Source organism: Pelophylax lessonae, assembly GCF_965119305.1.
Source record: "Pelophylax lessonae genome assembly, chromosome: 6".
Lineage (NCBI taxonomy): Eukaryota > Metazoa > Chordata > Amphibia > Anura > Ranidae > Pelophylax > Pelophylax lessonae.
This window is the reverse complement of record NC_138773.1, coordinates 180,275,908-180,297,064: the sequence shown is the minus strand read 5'-3', so window position 1 is coordinate 180,297,064 and position 21,157 is coordinate 180,275,908. Positions and strand designations below refer to the sequence as shown.

General features: G+C 42.3%; 1 protein-coding gene across 4 annotated transcripts in view; it reads left to right on the top strand.

Moving 5' to 3' along the window:
• Window positions 1–21,157, top strand: part of LOC309557361 — a 30,547-nt gene that overhangs the window by 8,870 nt on the left and 520 nt on the right. For 2 of the 4 annotated variants that reach the window (XM_082260045.1, XM_082260046.1), the window contains exons 3-8: window positions 1,267–1,356; window positions 3,323–3,402; window positions 4,157–4,272; window positions 7,228–7,325; window positions 10,074–10,142; window positions 17,869–17,927. In XM_082260045.1, coding sequence (XP_082116171.1) covers window positions 1,267–1,356; window positions 3,323–3,402; window positions 4,157–4,272; window positions 7,228–7,325; window positions 10,074–10,142; window positions 17,869–17,927 — 512 coding nt within the window. The remainder of the gene's footprint in view (window positions 1–1,266; window positions 1,357–3,322; window positions 3,403–4,156; window positions 4,273–7,227; window positions 7,326–10,073; window positions 10,143–17,868; window positions 17,928–21,157) is intronic. The other 2 variants (XM_082260048.1, XM_082260047.1) reach the window with 2 other exon arrangements.

Below are 21,157 nucleotides of genomic sequence, written 5' to 3'. Positions count from 1 at the left end.
GGTGCAATGGGAACTGGGCATGATGGTGCAATGATTTTTGAGGGAGCATTATCTAGCAACATAAATGCCGATTAGTCCCAATTAATAAGACCTAAAAACTCCCCAAACCTAGTACAGGCAGTCCCTGTGTTACAAACAAGATAGGGACTGTACGTTTGTTCTTAAGTCAAATTTGTTTGTAAGTCGGAACAGGTACCATTTTTTAAGTTTAGCTCCAGCCCAAAATAATTATTTTTACGTTTTTTGGAGAGCATAGGGAAGGGTTAACACCCCTGTACCATTTGTTTTGCTGTCTCTACCCCTGTTCAGAAGATTTCACCTCACTTTCTGTCCCTGTGACAATTGGATTTTGAAAATTTTGGGTTGTTGTGGAAACAACGATTAGTGATAAACCTTCAGTGGAGACACCTTTTTCCCATGAGAACTCTTACAGGAGTAAATTTCCCTTCCTAGGGGGAGATTTCTCCTCACTTCCTGTTGTCTCTCTCAGTTTGTAAGTAGGAGTCGTTTAAAAAGTCGGATGTTTGTAACTCGGGACCGCCTGTAATGGTATGCATCACCGCCTCAAGGGAATTTAGGGTTTCTCCAAGTAACAGCATAGTGTCATCAGCGTAAATCATGACCTTCTCCTGCAGTTCCCCTGAATTGAAATGCCACTATGTTAGGGTTTTGTCCATTGGAGGCAGCCAAAGGTTCCATCACTAATGCGAACAGTAATCGGGATAGGGGGCATCCCTGACGACTACCTCTACCCAGGGAAAATGGATCTGAAATCCGTCCTGCTTCCCTTATTGCTGCCAGTGGGTGACTGTATAACAATTGAACCCATGATGAGAAAACAGGGCGCCAAAGCCAAATTTCTCAAGGACAGCCCAAAGAAAGTCCATTCCACACTATCAAAGACCAAAGTCCTTGAATGTTAAGAAACAACCTTCTTAAGTTTACAGCCGTGGATTTCTGAGGCATAAAACCGGATTGATCCGGGCGAATTATCAAAGAGATGACCTTATCAAGGTGAAGGGCAAGTACCTTGGCTAGAATTTTAATACCACTTTGAAGTAGCGAGATCGGCCTATAGGAGCCTGGATCAGTAGGGTCCTTACCAGGTTTTAGTAGCAGGATAATGTTAGCTTTTGTCATGGAATATGGCAGGGTTCCACTGTTCCTAACCTCTGCACACTACTTGCCATTCCAAATCTACTTAAGCCTATCACTCCCTTGTTATGTATTTTAAACATGTATATGCAATATTTATTTCTTTTCCAGACTAATGAATTGTACTACAGTAAATTCAAGGAGTGGGCAGAGAATTACCCTTGTGTAAGAGTAATTAATGATGGCACATCCACTAATGAGGTAGGTTGGTGCAGAATGGAAAATGCAAAGCAAATATAAGGTGTGTGAAAAGCATGGTGTATAGGCAATGTTTCTTTCGATCAATAAATAATGCACAAAAATTGTGGATTGATAATTATAATTGAATGCTGTAAGAAGGAAAAGTGCTATAAACTATTAGATTGTAAGTATATACAGTAAGATTTTTTATGGGATTTTAGCGGTGCCATAAATACAGTAAAGCCAGGAGGTAAATAAAAAGACACAATTTATTAATACATCATTAAAAAAATGTCTATAGACAAAGAAAAGAAGAGGAATTTAAAATAGGCAACATGTCTTTTAGTTCATCCCCAGAGGGTAATTTTGCAAAAATCTGTAATGAAGTGGTGCTTATCCTGACATGTTTCACCACTTAGGGCTTCTTCAGGAGACTTGATAAATAGTCACCAACAAGGTCTTCCAGTATCACCAGAACAGGAACCACCAAAGTGATGCAGAGGACACAGGGGGGGGGGGGGCACTGAGACCAGGAGCACAAGTTGCTAAAATAAAATGAAAACAACCAAGGGTGCCAGCTATAAGTGCCAATTGTCAAACAAGGGTTCCGAGGGTGACCATCCAACCACCCAACTATGCAAGCTTTCCATTGTGGCCTTGTTTCACAATTGGCACTTATAGCTGGCACCCTCAGTTGTTTTCATTTTATTTTAGCAACTTGTGCTCCTGATCTCAGTGTGCCGTCTGCGGCCGCACGGCTCCCGCTTGTGTCCTCTGCATTGCTTTTGCGGTCCCTATTCTGGTGATACTGGGAGACCTTGTTGGTGACTATTTATCAAATCCCCTGAGGAAGCCCTAAGTGGCGAAACATGTCGGGATAGCACCACTTTCTTACCGACTTTTGCGAAAATACCCTATGGGATTGAACTGAAAGACAAGTTGCCTATTTAAAATTTCTCTTCGTTTCTTTGTCTATAGAAATATTTTTAATGATGTATTAATAAAATGTGTCTTTTTAACATATAGGAGGTATACTATGTTTATGGCATTGTTAACCACTTGCCGACCGCTCACATGGAGCGTACTGTGGCAAAGTGGCTCGATTCCGCTTGTGAGCAGCGCGTGCCCGCTGTATTCAGACACAGCGGGAGTCGGGCCATGGGAGGAGAGGCGGTGATCACCGCTGCTCTTCCCCCGATCGTCGGGGATCGAGTGAGGAAATCCGCCCGCTTGTGTAAACAAAGCGGGTGGATCTCCTATGTGACAGGCATGGACAGATTACAGAAAAGTGCAGAGGTGCTCAAATACCACCAAAAGAAAGCTCTGTTTGTGGGGAAAAAAGGGTGTAAATTTCGTTTGGGTACAGCGTTGCACGACTGCGCAATTCTCAGTTAAAGTCGCACAGTGCCAAGTTGCAAAAAGTGGCCTGGACGTAAAGCAGGAAAATCCTCTGGTCCTAAAGTGGTTTAAGTTCCATTAAAAGCCTTCCTGTCTAGGAAAAGAGGAGAGCTGGACTGCAGCCAGGACAGCACTCGATCGTGTGTGGAGGCAGGTCAGTATTTAGAGGGGGATAAGTAGTGGGGAATTTTTTTACCTTAATGCATTAGAAACCCCCCCCCCCCCCCCCCCCCCGTGTAAAGGCCTTAAGGTAAAAAAAAAAAAAAACTTTTTTTTTTAAACTGTTTATTGAATTTTTAAACAGAAAAAGTCAACATACGAGCTACCAGGTAACAAGCATAAAAAATTCAAAAGGAAAAAAAATAAAACAATGTAAAAATAACAGTGCAATTGTAGCCTCATCAATTTTGCCAGTGTTAGAACTACTTAAAATAAGTGACAGTTTTTTTCAGCTGAGTCAAATGGGATTTGAAAATTACAGTCACGCTGTTAAAATAAAAAAACCTTAATATTGTGTTGAAGCTCCTAGAATTGAGCCTTATGTCTAATTTGTAATATGTTTATTTTAGCTAAAATGTCTTCTCTTTAGGAGCGTCTAGGTGCCGTCTCTTGCCTTCAACTGGTCATTGAGAGATTTAGGATAGATGATCATGTCATGGTTATTGGAGGGTAGGTGTTGTTGTTTTATTGCAGTATTATGGTTTAATTTTGATTTGATTTTTTTGGCTCTCATTTTTGGTTCACACTCATGCAATTTAGGATCTGATTTGTGAGACCCAAAGTCGCTGGACACGAAATGCCTTGTATCTGTTACAATTTACACTACTGAAGGTTCCTGCACTACTTTGATGGGACTTTGATAAGGTGTCAGTGCCAGGGAGTGTAAAAGTCGCATCAAAGTCGTATGAAAGACGAACTCCAAAGTCGCACGTCTTTGGAGCCAGCTAGTGTGAACCGAGCCTGAAATTGTATATTCATTGTATAGCTAAGTGGACAAATGTCTTTCTGTAATCATACTGATTAAACACAGTAACAATGATATATGTATTGTCTTAGAGCAGTCCTACACACAAGCTGCGGTTGTACACCTTTCACCATACATCTGAGTGTTTGCATGCATACAGGGATGGATGAGCTGCCGTGGATGCAAACAGTACACATGTAGGCCCACTAATCTATCCCTGTACGCATGCAAATGCTTGGATGCTCAGTGAAAGTTGCAACACCTGTCCTTATTTGTACAGGCCGGCTGTATGCAAGAACCGGTCACTCCTGGACGCGCCACATAAGCTTATCTCTTTGCATCCTATGGACCCTCTCCACTTGTGTGAATTAGACCTTATGGTTTTACATTACTGAACATTCAATAAATTAAAACACAGAATAAGCAGAAACACATTACTTTTTTTTTTTTTTTTTTTAGGGATACCTTATTTTATGAAGATTTTCATCTGCAAGATGTTTTAGAAAAATATGAAACACTTCATAAAGACTATAGCCAAGCAAACTTAGTATTATCATACAGCTGCAAAGAAGAAGGTACGTATCATTTTTCTTTGTTACATCTATTAAAACTATATATTTCTTTTTAAAGATATGCCCAAATAAAGGCAGGCAGAGGGAAAAGGACTGCTCACCCGTATTGCCTGTGGTATCCCTGTAGCTGACCTTTGCCCATTTGACTTGCCATGCGTAGTGTTTAGAGGTGGCCATTTGATAGAGACAGGACTTTTGTTTCCTTATGACAAAGCCTTATGGAGAAGAACATTGAGCAACACAGTAGTGACATCACAACATTTTATTCCAGATCTGCAACTAGCAGTCAGAGGCAGCTGTGCCTTCGATCTCACACTGCACATAGGCAGCTATGAGACTGTAGACACAGGAGTGCCACTGCCTAGGCATCTTCATGTATCAGGAAGTGTGCTGCTCTTTTTCAGGAGCAATTGCAGACAAAAGGTAAATTTTCAGGGTACTGTTTAGGTGCAATCAACATTTCTAAACTTAAAAGCTGACAGAAACCACGTTTCCAAAAAAATGCATATCATGGGTTGGGAAAAGACAGACAAAAGGCGCCTCTAAGTGTGGACTGTATAATTCGATTTATTTCAATACATTAAAACTCACATATGCAGTTCTTGGTAACAAGCCTGTAGAGTGGGAATGCTTAGATGGACGTCTGGAGGTCTGGAGGAGTGGGGGTAGAGATGCCCATCCGAATGCTGTGTGTTGTCTCCTGCTCGGGTCCCGCTGTTTCCGGCCGGAAGAAGAACAAGATGAAAGCGAGGGCAGAGACGCACGATGGAAAGTAGCATCGCTTCTTCTGACGTCACAGGACCGCGACTCGTTTCAGAGCATGCGCAGTAGGTGGAAGAAAAGTGATGCGTGCTCCTTTTTCAAGCAGATATTATGTCATGAGTTGGGTTTTTCTGAACAGATCTCAGATGCAGGGCAAACACGTAAATTGGACAGCAAGAAGAAAATTATAAACACCCAGTACATGAAGAAAGGAATGCTAAAATTAGCATTATTGATTATAATGTCTTCTGTATTCAGACAAGATCATATGCGAAAAATAGAACACATTGCATCCTTGCCTCTCCCTTAATGATTTTTATAGTTACATAGTTAATCTGGTTGAAGAAAGACACAAGTCCATCCAGTTTAACCAACATATAAAAAAAAAATAAAAACACAAATAAATAGAAAACCTCCAAATAACCAATCGTATACCCACAGTTGATCCAGAGGAAGGCAAAAAAAAACCCCCAATAATTCATGATTTAATTTGCTCCAGCAGGGAAAAAAATCCCTCCTGATCACCCAACAGGCAATCAGATATTCCTTGGATCATTTACCTGTAAATGTTAGTATCTAGTTATATTATGTACTTTTAGGAAAAAATCAAGGCCTTTTTTTTAAAATAATCTACTGAGCTGGCCAGAACCAGCTCTTCGGGGAGTCTATTCCACATTTTCACAGCTCTTAATTTGAAGAAACCATTCCGTATTTGGAGATTTAATCTCTTTTTCTCCAGACGTAAAGAGTGCCCCCTTGTCCTCTGTGATAACCTTAACCATTTGCTGAATGTGCTGGACCCAAATGACGGCTACAGGACGGCTGGCTAGTTTTGGGAGGCCTGTGATCGCACCCGCTGAGAGGCACGGGTGGCACGCCTTGTGTTCACAGTGTCCGGAGGACACTGCTGATCACAGATCGAGGTAAAGAGCCAATCAGCAGATCTTTTCCACATGATCAGCTGTGTCCAATCACAGCTGATCACAAATGTAAATAGAAGCCGATTATCGGCACCCCTATACTCATGCTGACAGCATGAGGGGAGGAGAATTGAGCCGATAACCGGCTTTTCTAAAACGGATATGTGCACTGATAATTAGGGCACTGATTATTAGTGTCCTGATTGTTAGTGCAATACCAACAGTGTCCACCAGTGCTGCCAATCTGTGCCCACCTGTGCTGCCAATCAGTGCCCATCAGTCCCTTCTCATCAGTGTCACCTATCAGTGCTGTCCATCAGTACCGCCTATCAGTGCAGCCTCATCAGTGCAGCCTGTCAATGCCCATCAGTACTGCCTCATCATTGCTCAACAGTGCAGCCTCATCAGCGCTTATCAGAGAAGGAAATAAATTACCTGTTTGCAAAATTTATAACAATCTATGAATAAGTTTAGTTTTTTGTTTTTTTTTTTCTAAATCTTCGGTCTTTATTAGCTTATTTAGCAAAAAAAAAAAACTTCATTTGGGTACAGTGTAGCATGACCGTGCAATTGTCATTTAAGGTGCGACAGCCCTGAAAGCTGAAGATTAGCTTGGGCAGGAAGAGGGTAAAAGTGTTACCAAGTTAACTACATGGACCCCTTATGTATTTATACATGTTGATCATATCCCCCCTTAATCTCCTCTTCTCAAGAGAGAATAAATGTAGTTCCTCTAATCTTTTCTCATAGCTGAGGTCCTCCATGCCTCTTATCAGTTTTGTTGCTCTTCTCTGCACTTTCTCCAGTTCCCCGATATCCTTTTTGAGAACTGGTGCCCAAAACTGAACTGCATATTCCAGATGAGGTCTTACTAATGATCTGTACAGGGGCAAAATGATATCTCGCTCTCTGGAGTCCATGCCTCTGTTAATACAAGAAAGGACTTTGCTCGTTTTGGTAACTGCAGCTTGGCATTGCATGCTATTATTAAGCTTATGATCTACCAGAACACCCAGATCCTTCTCCACCATTGATTCCCCCAGTTCTACTCCTCCTAGTATGTATGTAGGAATGTTCATTACTGAAAGTCATTGTATTTACCTCTATTGTGTGAAATGCGTTCTATTTTCTGTCTAGTCTGTATGAACGCATATTATCGCCATGCTTTTATTAAAGTTAAGAAACTTTTTGTTTTGTAAGTTGTGTATGCAATGCTTTGAAACTTTACACAGTGCTTCTCAATAAGACATATGCATTCAACTTCTATATCATTCAGAAATAAGGAAATATGGAATTCTGGAAACAGATGAAAACCAAAAAATCACAGCTTTACTGGAAAAACCTTCACCCACAGATACATCATCAAGACAAGCCGTAAGATCTCAAATATGTGTATCTGATAACCATGAAGTATGAAAGACTGTGAGTTATATTTGTTTATGTGTAGTGATGATTATTTATTAAGTATTGTGTGCATTATGCATACTACAGCTTAACCTCAGGCAGTGTAAAGAGTAAGCCTAAAGAGTATAGAAAGATGCTGGTATTTGTTGTAGGATCAAATTACTACATTTAAAGTAGAAATATATGCAATTTTTTTCCATTTTGGATAGAGTAATGGAGGGTTATAACACCTGTCAGATTTTATTTCGCCATCTGGGGTCCATTGCGGAGATTTCTCTTCCCTTCCTGTCCCATAGCCAAACAGGAAGTCAGAGGAAATCCCTGCAAACAAGGGGAATTCCTTGGGGACCACCAGGTCACCAGAGCCAGTGTCCCCATTAGAAGATTTCCCCCCTATTACTTTTCTGGGGACAACCCAACATTTGGGTTTTTCTTTTACTTTCAATGATAATGGTAAACAGGACAAATAGAGGGTGAATCTCGACAAGGGGAAAACCGACAGGTGTTCTAATCCCTCTCCACTCTGTCCAAAACTAAAAAAAAAGTTTTGCCTTTAGTTATACTTTAAGAATGCATTGTGTAAATGGTTATGTATACACAGGTAATAGCCAGACCATTGTTTCTAATTTTTATGGATAGTCTGCTGACGGGAATGGTAACAGCTGATTGGAAAAAAAGCCAACGTGGCACCAATATTTAAAAAGGACCGAGATATACAGTATTCCTGGGAACTACAGGTTAGCCTAACATCAATAGTCTGTAAGATAATGGAGGGGATGATAAGGGACTATATACAACACTTTAGTTCTGAAAACGGGATCATTAGTAGTAATCAGCATGGATCCATGAAAAATCACTGGCGGGGGAACCCAGAAGAGGAGGATCGGGCCGCTCTGTACAATACCATTGGGAAGTAGAACATTTTATTATTTTAATAAAGGAAAAAAATTGCTTTAACAGTCACTTGAAATCAGAGCTAAACTTTTTAAATACCTATGCTTAAACAATGTAACACCCACAATGTCCCTCCCCACTGCTGACATCATCTCCCTGGCTTCTAGGTGCTGAAGCCTCAGCCAGCTGGTCCTTCATTCCAGTGCTTAGAAGTGTGGAGAGTGTACACTGAGCTGTGCATGCGCAGCTCAGTGTACATTCTAAAGAAAACAGGGTCTCTTTAATGACTCCTTCACACTTGGGCTGGGGGGGGGGGGGGGGTTCGGGTAAAAATAGGCAGTTGAGCTGTGGTTTTACCACCCCCAGCTTCCTTAATCCAACACAGTGGTTGTGTTTGGCAGGCTTTATCTCTGCCTGTGAATGGGACCACTCCACAGCCATCCTTCAACTGAGTGGTGCTGGTATGTCAGGGTTAAAGTGAGAGTAAACTCCCGTCCCTGACTTTTACCTGTAGGAAAGCCTATAAAAAGACTTACCTATAAGTAGTGTAAATATCTTGTAAACATGCCCCGTTTAGGAAATATTTATTGTACATGCAGCCAGTGACATCACCGGCGCATGCCACCCGAGCCGTTCCCGAGTCCTGTACCGTAAAAGGCAGGTCCCGCCCACATGTGCGGGAGTGACGTCATCGCGGCTCTGGCCAGTCACACAGCCTGAGTCCCCGAAACCGAAATGGAAGACCGGGTGAAGATCAAAGCTCCTGCAGTGACAGCTCGGCGCTGGAAGGGCTTTGTTTTAAGGTAAGTTTAACATAATGTGTTCGTATGCGATGCATACAAGCACATTATGGCTTTACCTTTCAGGGTGCAAAAAAAAAAAAAAAATGCCCAGCAGTTTACTACCGCTTCCACTGCAGACCACTTTTCAAAGGAGCGCCTAGGACTGCCGCCATTGTAAACGAGTCTTTAGAGCTAATGAAAATGTCATTTTTCCATTTGCCTGATGAAAGTAAGTCATGTTATTTCTACATTTTTTGGGGTCATGGGTTACTGTGCTGCTGTTAGAAATAATGGGGCCCCATACTGCCTACCTGACAGGGTCCTGCTCCACCCCTCCCCACCCAGAAAATAAAAAATTATATTTTGCCTGAAAATACACTAAAATTATTATTATATGACATGTTTACTGGCCCCCCTACTCCACTCTCCATCCAGAAACATCCCCTTGTGTGCCCGCAGAAGCTGCCGGCGGGAGAGGAGGGAAGCCAGCAAAACCGTGGGAAAAAGGGGTGCAAGGGGCGGCTGAAAAGCAAAGGGGTGGGAGCATGGATACTAGAACTGATCCCCTGCAGCACAGCTGGAGGGAGGGAGCAGAAGAGAAGCCAGCAGCGCTGCAGGAGAAGACGGAAGAGGATCAGTGTCTGCAACAGTTCTGGGACAAGGTCATGCAGTGACCAAGGCAAAGATGCCAAACTGCGCCCCCCCCCCTTCCCTTAGGGTTAGAGTCAGGGCACCCCTATCCCTGCTATAAACCATTGTGCCCAGGGCAGCCATCCCTCATGCCCAGGGCAGCCATCCCTCCTGCCCACCCCTTGTTCCGGCCTTGGTCTGCAGTAAGGTAGTACAGCTGGCCCTCCTGCTCATCAGTTACCTGGGCCCCCCTTTTGAACTGATGAGGCCTGGGCCCAGTATAGAAGGGCTGGCTGTACTGCCTAATCAGCGGCCCTGTGGGTTCATCAACAGCACAGTTTTACTCTAAGCTGCCTATAATGTTGCACCTTTTCTTTTTAGGTATAATTTTATTTTTTTTCCTCTCTTTTAGTGCCCCTGTTTCTATGTTTTCTCTAAACACACGGTACCACTTGTGAAAGATTTTCTCATCGAAAAAAAGGTAAACGCTGTACGCTTCTAAATTAGATAAGTGATTTTTAAATATTGGAACATTCCACAGTAAGAAAAAGATTGGGTACACGTTGATTGCTTGCTTCCCCCTGTGGATAAGAATTTATATTTTAGGGAGCATTGCAAAGATTGGTAACAAGCTAAAGCTGAACTCTTGGCTAACAGGGAAATACACAGTAGCACAAAGCTGTTTATTTGTCAAAGAATTTATCATTTTGACCTTGCACTTAGGGCTTATTCACACATACTGAGGTGATGGGGGTTTTACTGCATTGTAAAACGATTGTCACCGCAAGGACGCACAGAAAACAGTCGTTTGTTTTCTGTGTATCTCATTTACACTGCAATGGAGCCCAGGGCTGCACTGCACAAAATCGCATGGCACTCGTACAAAAAAAAGCTGTGTGTGATGTGCAGAATCGCCCCTCTACCGCAGTCAGGAAAGGACAGCTGTCAGAGAGGTAAAGCTCTCTGACAGCTGACTGCTCCTGTGTGAATACAGCCTTACAGCGCTCTGAAAGTTATATTGGTGACCTGAATTCTCTCCACTGCAGTTAAGGGCACTGCCTGTGATTGGACAGTGAAGGAACAGCAGCAGAATTATACGTTCCTTTCTCTCTCCCCTGGTCAGCACATCTGTATGCTGCACACTTTATTGGCTCCTAGTCCTCTCATATCATATCCAAATCTGAATGCAAAGTGAAAATTCAAGGGATTTGCTACTCTACGAGCCCTTTTTCTTGCTAATGATTCTGGCAGAATCCTCTTTCAGGCTTTTTACCTGATTGATACTTGGGAACCCGGTGTTTCCACCTGGAATCACAGCTTTAAACAACTGTTAAAGTTGGGGATTTACCTTATAAGATATTATGTTTGTGATATGGGCCTGAAAATCGCCCACCATTCAGCAAATATTTGATCCTTATTATAGACTCCAACAACTACACCACTACCTTCTTTCAGTTGTGAAGAGTGGTATGCATTTCAACTCCGAAACTAATTTTGAACACATTTGTGCGGTCTCATCGCCGTGAGCTCATGGGGTCTCCACCACAAGCTCTTCCAGAGAAGGAATTCACACCACTATTTTTACTTAAATGGAAACAAGACTTGGGGTACTCATCTGCAGAATAGCTAACAGGTATCAAGAACTGGGGTATAAGATCCTGGTGCAGTGGTACAGAGTCCCGTCAGTTTTACATAAACTTTTCCCTCGAAACACTGGCAACTGTTGGAGATGCCGGAAAGCGTTGGGTACTCTCCTAGGTTTTCTGGATAAACTACAACATTTTTGGTCTACTGTTATCAAGCAGTTGACTGATTTTGATCCGGGTACAGATTGTCAAGGTCTTACCTTGCCTTCCTGTCTGCAGCCATCTTGGATATGTGCTGACTGCTGTCTTTTATAGACTCTGATTGCTTCATCACTTCTTGCTGCTTCCTGGGCATCACTTAGGGATGAGGTTGCACACAGGATATATATATCACCTGTTGGTTTGCAGTTCTTTGCTTGTGTGTTTTTGCTTCAAGGTGCGTCTCTGTTTTTTGTCTTTCTCCGTCCATGACCTAGTTTTGGCTGATGACCTTCCTGGCTCTCAATTTCCAATCTGGCTGACGTCCTTCCTGGCTCTCTATTCCCATTGGCTGATGACTTTCTTGTGACTACGCTTCTGTCTAATTCCTATCGGTTCCTTCGCTCCTGGATCCAAACTCGTTCACCTCATGGTGGGGGAATGTGATGTGGTGCCAACAAGCAGCGGAGTCCATCTCCACCATCAGGAGCTCTGGTGAACACTGGTTGGCGCTTAGACTCCGCACCTCAGGTTAGCCTGTGTCTAGCACCAGGGTGACCCCTATACACATTAGGCTCAGCTACGGGAGGCATGACAGTGACCCAGCCAAATACCTTCTACACGTGTCTCACCTGCCCAGTATACACTACAAAAAGACTATGTTGGTTCATTAGGATAAATGCCGTTAGGGCTTGCATGCCGGTTCTTTGGAAGCAGGAGACTCCCCCTTCCTCTGTACTGTGGCTCTCAAAAATCAACAAAATACACCGTATTTGGTGATTTTTGAGAGCCACGAGGTGTGAAAAAATTATATTTTCTGGGCTTTCCATTCCGTTACACTTATGTTTTGGACACGATAGCTCAGGGTTTCTTCTCTGTCCCACCCCAACGTACTACTCCACCCTCCCCACACACTTTTTATTTTCTTTCTTTCCATTTCAACTCCAACTCTTCCCTGTGCCTGACTCTATGTGTGTGTTTTTTGGAGGGCTGGAGTTGGACCTTAGGCTGACCCCCCCACAGGTAGAACATTCCCTACTGCCATGCAGTTCACTGCTTACATAACCGGCTCTTCAAGCTTAGGTAATTAATACGGCTTTTGAAATTGTCACTCATATCCGTTGCCTGTTGTTTTTGTTCCCTGCTGTTGTGTCCAATCTCTCTGTCATGTTATTTTAAAAAAGCTGTTAAACCAAGGAGCTTGGTTAGTTGCATTGAAAGGCTGATGTCACTGCCAGAAGCCATAGATGGAACCTTGACCACACTTACCTTGGCTCATGTGTGACAAGTTCTCCATTAAGAGAGGAATAGAACGGGAGCTCACATTGCTAGCATATGCAGGTGTCTGATACACAAATCCACATTTCATAGGGCTAATCCCATGTAACTGCTTATGGGGTCAATTTACTAAGAGTTAAATAACGGTAAATAAAATGTGGTAAAATACCACCTGCTGACAGCTGATGAGTCATCTGTTGTTAAAGGACGCATCAGACAGCTTCCTGGCCTGCTGCTTCACAACCAGCTATTTGTCTAAAAACAGCCTGGGGGTCCTCCAACCCCCCAGGCTGTTTTTTGACAAATACTGCATGTGATTCCACCAGCAAAACCCTGGTGGTAATTATCGCATGCTTTTTTTTTTTGGGGGGAATTAGGCCCCTTTCACACGGGCTTTCTGATCAAGTTCGCCTGTCAGTTTTTTCAGGCAGACCTGATCGGATGCTCTATGCACCTCTATGAAGCAGCGGATGTCATTGGTGACATGTCCAATGACACCCATTGCTATCCGATCCAATGTGGTCCGTGAAATCCAGACGGATGGAAACCCTATTTTCCATCTGTCTGGAGGATCGGATGAAAACAGACAGGCGGTCCGTTTTCATCTGATCTCCTATAGAGGAGAGCGGGGATCTGACAGTTCCGCCTCTGCACAGTAAGCAGAGACTGACCTGTCATCTGCCTGCTCAGCGGGGATCGGCGGATCAATCCCTGCTGAGCGAAACTGAGTCCGCTGGACAGAAAGCCCGTGTGAAAGGACCCTTATGCTTAATTTACAGCATGTGATCATTTATTCAGATGAGTAACATAATACCCTTATCGCTTAGTGAATTGATGCCTATGATGTGAAAAGCCACCTAGAGAAAGTATACTATATAACAATGACATTCTGTTGACTTGCAAACAAGTATTCAAATCAAGAATTCAGAATAACATACCAGCGTAAACACAGTATGTTTTTTAGGAAGGAAAAAGACACAAAATAGGGACAAATCGTCTATCACATTTTTTAGAGCTGCATGTCAGATATAAGCCCCGTACACACGTACCGAATGTCGACCGAACGATCGGCCGTCTTTTGTCCAGTGCTGTCCTGTCGGTTGAAAAGTGCTAAAGTCTGCACACGAATTTTGTCAGCCAACAACAGCCGACTGCAGAAGTGATGACATGTGATGGTTAACTTTCCGTGTGTTTTTTCTTCTCTAAACATGCCCAGTCTTGCTCATCTGCTGTTTGTCGGCCAAATTCTGTACTGACTGGCGAACAATCGGCCGTTCTGGTGTTGGCCAACAAACATTTTAATGCCTGCACACCAGATTCTGTTCGGCCTAAAAGTCGCAGTCGGTTGTCGGAAGCATCATACTAACAAGCCGACAATCGTCCGATCGGTCGGTGGCCGAATATTTACGGCCGACAATCGCTACGTGTGTACGGGCCTTAAGGAAAGGTCACTCCAATAAAATTGGACCAGAAATAAAGTGTTAGCAAAAGCTTTATTTGTTGAAAATTCAGGGCAAAACAAAAAAGAAAATTCAAGCAACATTTAAAATCTCCATCGCCAAGATTTTTTAAGTGCTCTCATAGTCATATTATATCTTAGATCCATTGCCCTCTTGTTATAAGTGCAACTGGATTCAGAACATAGGTGTAGCACACTGAACATCTATGTGCAATTTTACTGTGAATTACCTATGTGTACTTCTCTGCTGACAATTAAACATCGCCAATATGATTGCCTCCCAAGGTGACAAGTAGACTACTAGACAGACTTGTATAAAGTACTCGAAATTTCTACTTGAGTAAAAGTACAAGTCCTCGATCAAAAAATTACTTGAGTAGAAGTGGAAGTGCTCACAGAAAAAGTTACTTAAGTAGAAGTACTAAAGTATTCAACATTTTTTTTACTTAAGTATTGCAAGTAGTTTTTTCAAAAAATTTGCTACTTAAGTACTAAAAGTAAAAAGTACCAGTAGTTTTGAAAAAAAATTTCTACTCAAGTACTGAAAGTAGAAGTACAAGTACTGTGTTATGTAGTTATTAAAGAAAGAAGTCAAAAGTTTGAACATCATATTGTTTTTATTATTTCAAATGATTTATTCAAATGATTAACCTGTGTTTGTTAGTAGTTTCTTGATGCACTTTAAGCGCTGTAGCACCATTTATTTGTTTGTTTCATATTTTCTTTTTATTGGAAAGATTTGGTATAGCAGCTTTTATTATACACAGCCTTTATTTTCGTATGCGCTGATTTACAAATGACATTATACACATTTTTTTGAGCGTTATGCAACCTGCCATCTACTGTTCTGGCAGTGGTAATTTTTTCAAAAGTAACGAGTAACTATGCAGCACAAAAAAAAAATACTTGAGTAGAAGTATCGAAATCATCGAAAAAATGTAGTGAAGTAAAAGTAGAAGTAGGAGAAAAAAATTCTACTCTAGGAAAGTACAGATACCGCATTTCGGTACTTAAGTACAGTACTTAAGTAGTTCTACTTCGTTACTATACATCTCTGCTACTAGAGCTGTCTTTACATCCTGCTTTACTGTGATCGAGCTGTTGCCGACATTACTAAAGGGTAATGTTTGGAAATGGGACACATGTCTGTAAAGAAGCTCATTTTCCAGCATAAGCTTGTTTGCAGCAAAACAGAATGTAAAAGCACAGATGGATTCATCTTCAATCAAGGCAACCAATCACCCTACAGGCATTTTTTTTTTCCGAAGCTGTCGGGACAAGTAAATTCATAATGAATGTGTAAACATATTTGAAGTTAGGAAACATTATATGGCTTCTTTCACACAGGTGGCAGACTTTACTGCTCTCAGAAAAGCATTCTGTTGTGGATCACTTTTCAGAATGACATCCAGTTTACAGGCATTAAGGAGGTGATAGTACCTGCATGCCTGTTTTTCAATTCCCAGAGGGATTTTTATCTATCCCTATAGGAATTTTGCTAATACCCAACATGTCAAGTTAAAATTGCTATACCACAAACCTTTATAGCCTCCTATATAGCCTCTGTGATCACTTCAGGGAGAATGACAGACGGCTGTGTTTACATCTGTCCTTCTCTCACAGCTGCGGGTGATCACGAGTGTTCGGCGGCCATCGGAGCCGCCGGGCACACGCACTGGCTCCCCAGCTAACGAGCGGGGGCAGGAGCGTGCCGCTGGCAGGGAGTGCTCGCTCCCTAGAGTCTCCTGAGCGAGCGACGTAGTATAACGTCCCTTTGCCCAGGAGCGGCTGCCTGCCACAGTAAAACTGCGGTGGGTGGTCCTTATGTGGTTAAAACATACTTAAAAATTGGTATTCATAAAACCACCATGCGTTCCATGGCACGCGGAAGTGACGTTGTTACAACTCAGGAACCGGAAATAACGTCAACGTGTTTCGTCCTCACAGGGCGTCATCAAGGACCTCATTTCTGGTAAATACAGACCTCTATTTATATCCAGAAAAGAGCCGCCTCCTCCCCAGTGACCAATCAAAGGACATGACAGCCATTTTAGATGCAAGCCCAAGATACTAATAATAATGTACCATTAAACCCACTTATTAAAAAATAGTCTTAATGATGTCACTTACAGTTGAATATACATGACATTAAAAGACTTAGTTGACAAAATAAAATATAAATCCACTAAAAACAATTGATGTAAACTGATATTGACTAGCTGTATATCAAATCATACAAGAATATTATACACCATTTAAATGTTATTAATAAAGAAAAATGAAAAAGTTCTGAAAAAATAAAAGTAAAATAAAAATAGAAATTAAGTAAAAATAAACGAAAATGAAATTAGAATCAAAAACAAAAATGAAAATAAGAATGGAAAAATGCATAGACATAAAAGTAAAAAGAAAAAAATGTTAAAAAATAAATAAATGATATCACTTTCTTTCACCAATTAGAAATGAAACAGTTGAGATCCAACTCAATGTTCAACTCCAAAGGGCTCAAAGTTCCCAAACAATGAATCCACTGTGTTTCGTTTTGGGAAATGGCCCTTTTTAAATTTCCTCCCCTCCAGTGGGGCTCAACCCTGTCTATCCCACAACAGGTCAAAAGGATCTTTCCCATGATGGAGTCTGAAATGATTAGATAGGCTATGATGTTTATAGCCCTTTTTTATGTTATTTACGTGTTCTCTGAGCTTAACTCCCAGCTTCCTAGTTGTTTGGCCCACATATTGGAGCCCACAGGGACAGGCTAGGAGATATGTGACATGCGTGGTTTGACATGTAATACATTTTTTTTTTTTGTAGGACCACGTGAATGTGATTACAAATGTGTGGTTTTCTTCTTTCTAAATTTAGAAGCTCTACAAATCATACATTTGCCACAACTAATGTGGGTTCACACATATGTTGCCACGGGTCACAGGAAGGGGTTCGGTGCGTCCCTGTTCACCCAGCTTCCTAGTTGTTTGGCCCACATATTGGACCGGATTCACACAATTCAGGTGTGAATCAGGTCCAAATTTTTGCCTGAATTCGCACCTGAAAGGGAGCCAAAAGGCTCACAAGACCCTTTTCCAATGTGGACCTGGAGGTGTGTGAACTGTCTCCATTGAGAACCAGTCACACTCTCCTGTCATGAGAATTGGATACAGGGAAAACCGAATCCAATTCGCATCAGTGTGAACCCAGCCTTAAACAGACCTCAGCAGATAACCCAAAATGCACATTTACAGCATGGTCATGGCTTGTAATGGACAGTGTACTTCCATGCAATTACCCTTTAGAAAATGCTAGTTGCCTGGTTGTGATGCTGGTCTTCATGCTTCAATAATTAGTCTGTGATGAAAAACAAAAATGCAGATAAAGATGTGACTTTTCTTTATCTTAGCATTCTTATTGTGGGTCAGTGATTCAGAAAGCACTGAAACCATTGGGTAAGGAATAAAGGACAGGCGACAAAAATTTCAGAAAGAGGTCCGTAATAACAGCCTTCATATATCTCTTGGGACAGGTTTACTTTAGTCTTGTCTTACAGGGGACATTGGTGCTTTATGTTACCATAAATGTCATATTTATTTTTTATATTATCAAAGAATATTAAATATCGTATCCTATAACTGAAGGAGTTTTCTGTTGAAATCAATACAATCTCATATAGAAGCCATTATATCTTTCAGGATGCACCAATCAGTGAGAAAGATGCACCGGGTCTTTTTCTGTCCTGGCTTGTAATAAGGTAATTAAATCTATGTTTGAGAAGCCATTTATTATGAATGATGTTTTCCATTTTTTATAAAAGAAATCTTAAAGAAACAGGTTTGCACTGCAGCACATTGTGGTGCCATTCTTTGTACAGGCATACACCAAATTTGGCTTCAAGACATTTACTTCCTGTAGATAGAAACAAATTTTTGTTAAAAATAACAAACATGTTATACTTACCTGCTCTGTGCAGTGGTTTTGCACAGAGCAGCCCAGATCCTCCTCCTCTGGGGTCTCTCTTCGGCTCTCTTGGCCCCTCCCTCCTGTTGAGTGCCCCCACAGCATGCAGCTTGCTATGGGGTCACCCAAGCCAAGCCGCAGCTCCATGTGTCTATTCAGACATGGAGCCGCAGCCTGGCCCCACCCCCTCTCTCTTATTGGCTCATTGACTTTGATTAACAGCAGGGGGAAGCCAATGTCACCACGCTGCCGTCTCAGCCAATGAGGAGGACGAATAGCAGCTCGTAGAGACACTCCTGCAACATCGCTGGATCAAGATTGGCTCCGGTAAGTATTAGGGGAGCTGATGAAGAATGCATAGATAAGATAAATAAAACCTTCTGACTTTACAGCCACTTTAAAAACCTTCTGTGCTGCAGGTTCCTCCCCAGCCCCCACTTATTCTTACCCGAGCCCGATCCAATCCAGCTCCTGCCACTGTCTCCCCCCTCCCTGGGCAGGTTAATAGCAATCAAATGCTTTGCCGAGCTGCCCGCTCTGTGTCAATAGACGCAGGCAGGGCTGCTGGGGAGTGACGTACGGGTGCCTCCATGGAAAATGGCTTTCCACGGGGGCACTTACTGAAGAGGAGGAGCCTGGAGCGGCACTAGTGGACCCCAGAAAATAAGGATCGTGGCTGCTCTGCAAAAACATTGCACAGATCAGATAAGTATAACATGTTTGTTATTTCAATTTGAAAAAATAAAAATTAGGCTTTAATGTCGCATGAAGCACTCTGCTGCATTGGTGCATAGTAGCCAAACAGCTTCTAACTTCAGCTTGTTCAATTACGCTTTGGCAATAAAACCTAGAAGCTGATTGACTACTATGCAGAGTTGCACCACATTTTGCAAAAAGACCGCAATTACATAGTTAGTGAGGTTGAAAAAAGACATCAGTCCATCCAGTTCAACCTATGATGCGTGTGTGTTTGCTTTAACCGTACATTGTATACCCCTGTATGTTGTGGTCTTTAAGGTGTCCATCTAATAGTTTTTTGAAACTATCAATGCTCCCTGCTGATACGACTGCTTGTGGAAGAGAATTCCACATCCTTACCGTTCTTACAGTGAAGAACCCCTTACGCACTTTAAGGTTAAACCGCCTTTCCTCAAGTTTTATTGAGTGGCCACGTGTCTTATTGTATCTCCTTTCTCTGAATAGTTTGTTCCTTATGCTCGGGTCACCAGTACAGTATTTGTACATTGATATCATATCCCCCCTCAATCGTCTTTTCTCCAGAGAGAAAAGGTTCAGTGCTTGTAGTCTTTCCTCATAGCTGATGTCCTCCATTCCCCTAATTATTTTTGTTGCCCTTCTCTGGACTTTCTCCAATTCCAGCACATCCTTCCTGAGGACCGGTGCCCAGAACTGGACAGCATACTCCAAATGTGGCCGGACCAGAGTCTTGTAGAGTGGGAGAATAATCTCTTTATTTCTGGAGTGAATCCCCTTTTTTATACATCCCAGTATTCAGTTGGCTTTGCTTGCGGCAGCTTGGCATTGCATGCCACTGCCAAGCTTGTTGTCTACCAGTACCCCCAAGTCCTTTTCCATCCTAGACTCACCCAGAGGTTCCCCCCCTAGTGAGTAGCTTGCTTTCTGGTTTCTGGCCCCCAAGTGCATTACTTTACATTTATCAACATTAAACCTCACCTGCCATGTAGTTGCCCACCCCGTTATTTTGTTCAGGTCTGCTTGCAAGGTTTCCACATCCTGCATAGAAGATATTGGCATGCCTAGTTTAGTATCATCTGCAAATACTGAGATTGTACTAGATATCCCCTCCTCTAGATCTTTATGAGCAAATTAAACAGGATTGGTCCCAGGACAGAACCCTGGGGGACCCCACTTTCCACACCCGCCCAATCCGAGTACTCCCCATTAATCACCACCCTCTGTACTCTCCCCTGGAGCCAGTTCTCTATCCAGGTACTCACCTTATGATCCATACCTACCTTCCTTAGTTTGTACAGTAATCGTTTGTGGGGAACGGTGTCAAAGGCCTTTGCAAAGTCCAGATACACCACATCCACAGGTTTACCTTTATCTAGGTGGCTGCTCACTTCATCGTAGAAGGTTAATAGATTGGTTTGGCAGGAACGATTTTTCATAAATCCATGCTGATTACTACTTATAATACCATTTTCATTACTAAAGTCTTGTATGTGGTCCCTTAACATCCCCTCCAAAATTTTGCAGACTACAGATGTTAGGCTGACCGGCCTATAGTTACCCGGGATATATCTCGGCCCCTTCTTAAATATTGGTACCACGTTGGCTTTTTTCCAATCAGCTGGCACCATACCCGTCTGTAAACTATCCTTAAAGATCAAGAATAATGGTCTGGCAATCACCTGGCTGAGCTCATTAAGAACCCTCGGGTGCAAGCCATCCGGTCCCGGGGATTTATTTATGTTAAGTTTCTCTAGTTTAGCTCTAAGTCTATCCTCTGTTAGCCATGGCGGCACTTCCTGAGGTGTATTATTTAGTTCGGCCTTACAAGCTGGGTTTGTGTAGCCCCCCCGATTCTTTTGTGAAGACTGAAGAGAAGAAATTATTTAACACTTCCGCCTTTTCTTTGTCCTCAGTGGCCATATTTCCTTTGTCATCTTTTATGGGGCCAATGTGTTCTGGCCTCGCTTTCCTACTGTTTATATACTTAAAGAACTTCTTGGGGTTCTTTTTACTCTCCTCCGCTATATGTCTCTCGTGTTCTATTTTAGCCGCCCTGATTTCATCTTTACATTTCTTATTACACTCCTTGTAATGCTTAAATGCTGCCAATGACCCCTCAGTCTTGTATTTTTGAAGGCCTTTTCTTTAGCACTAATATACATTTTTATGTTGGAGTTTAGCCATCCAGGGTTTATTTTTGCTCTTTTAAATTTATTTCCCTTTGGAATGCACTGGCCAATCCCCCTGTTTAGTATGCTCTTGAAGCGCTCCCATTTTTCCTCCGTGTTCTTTGTTCCCAGGGTTCTA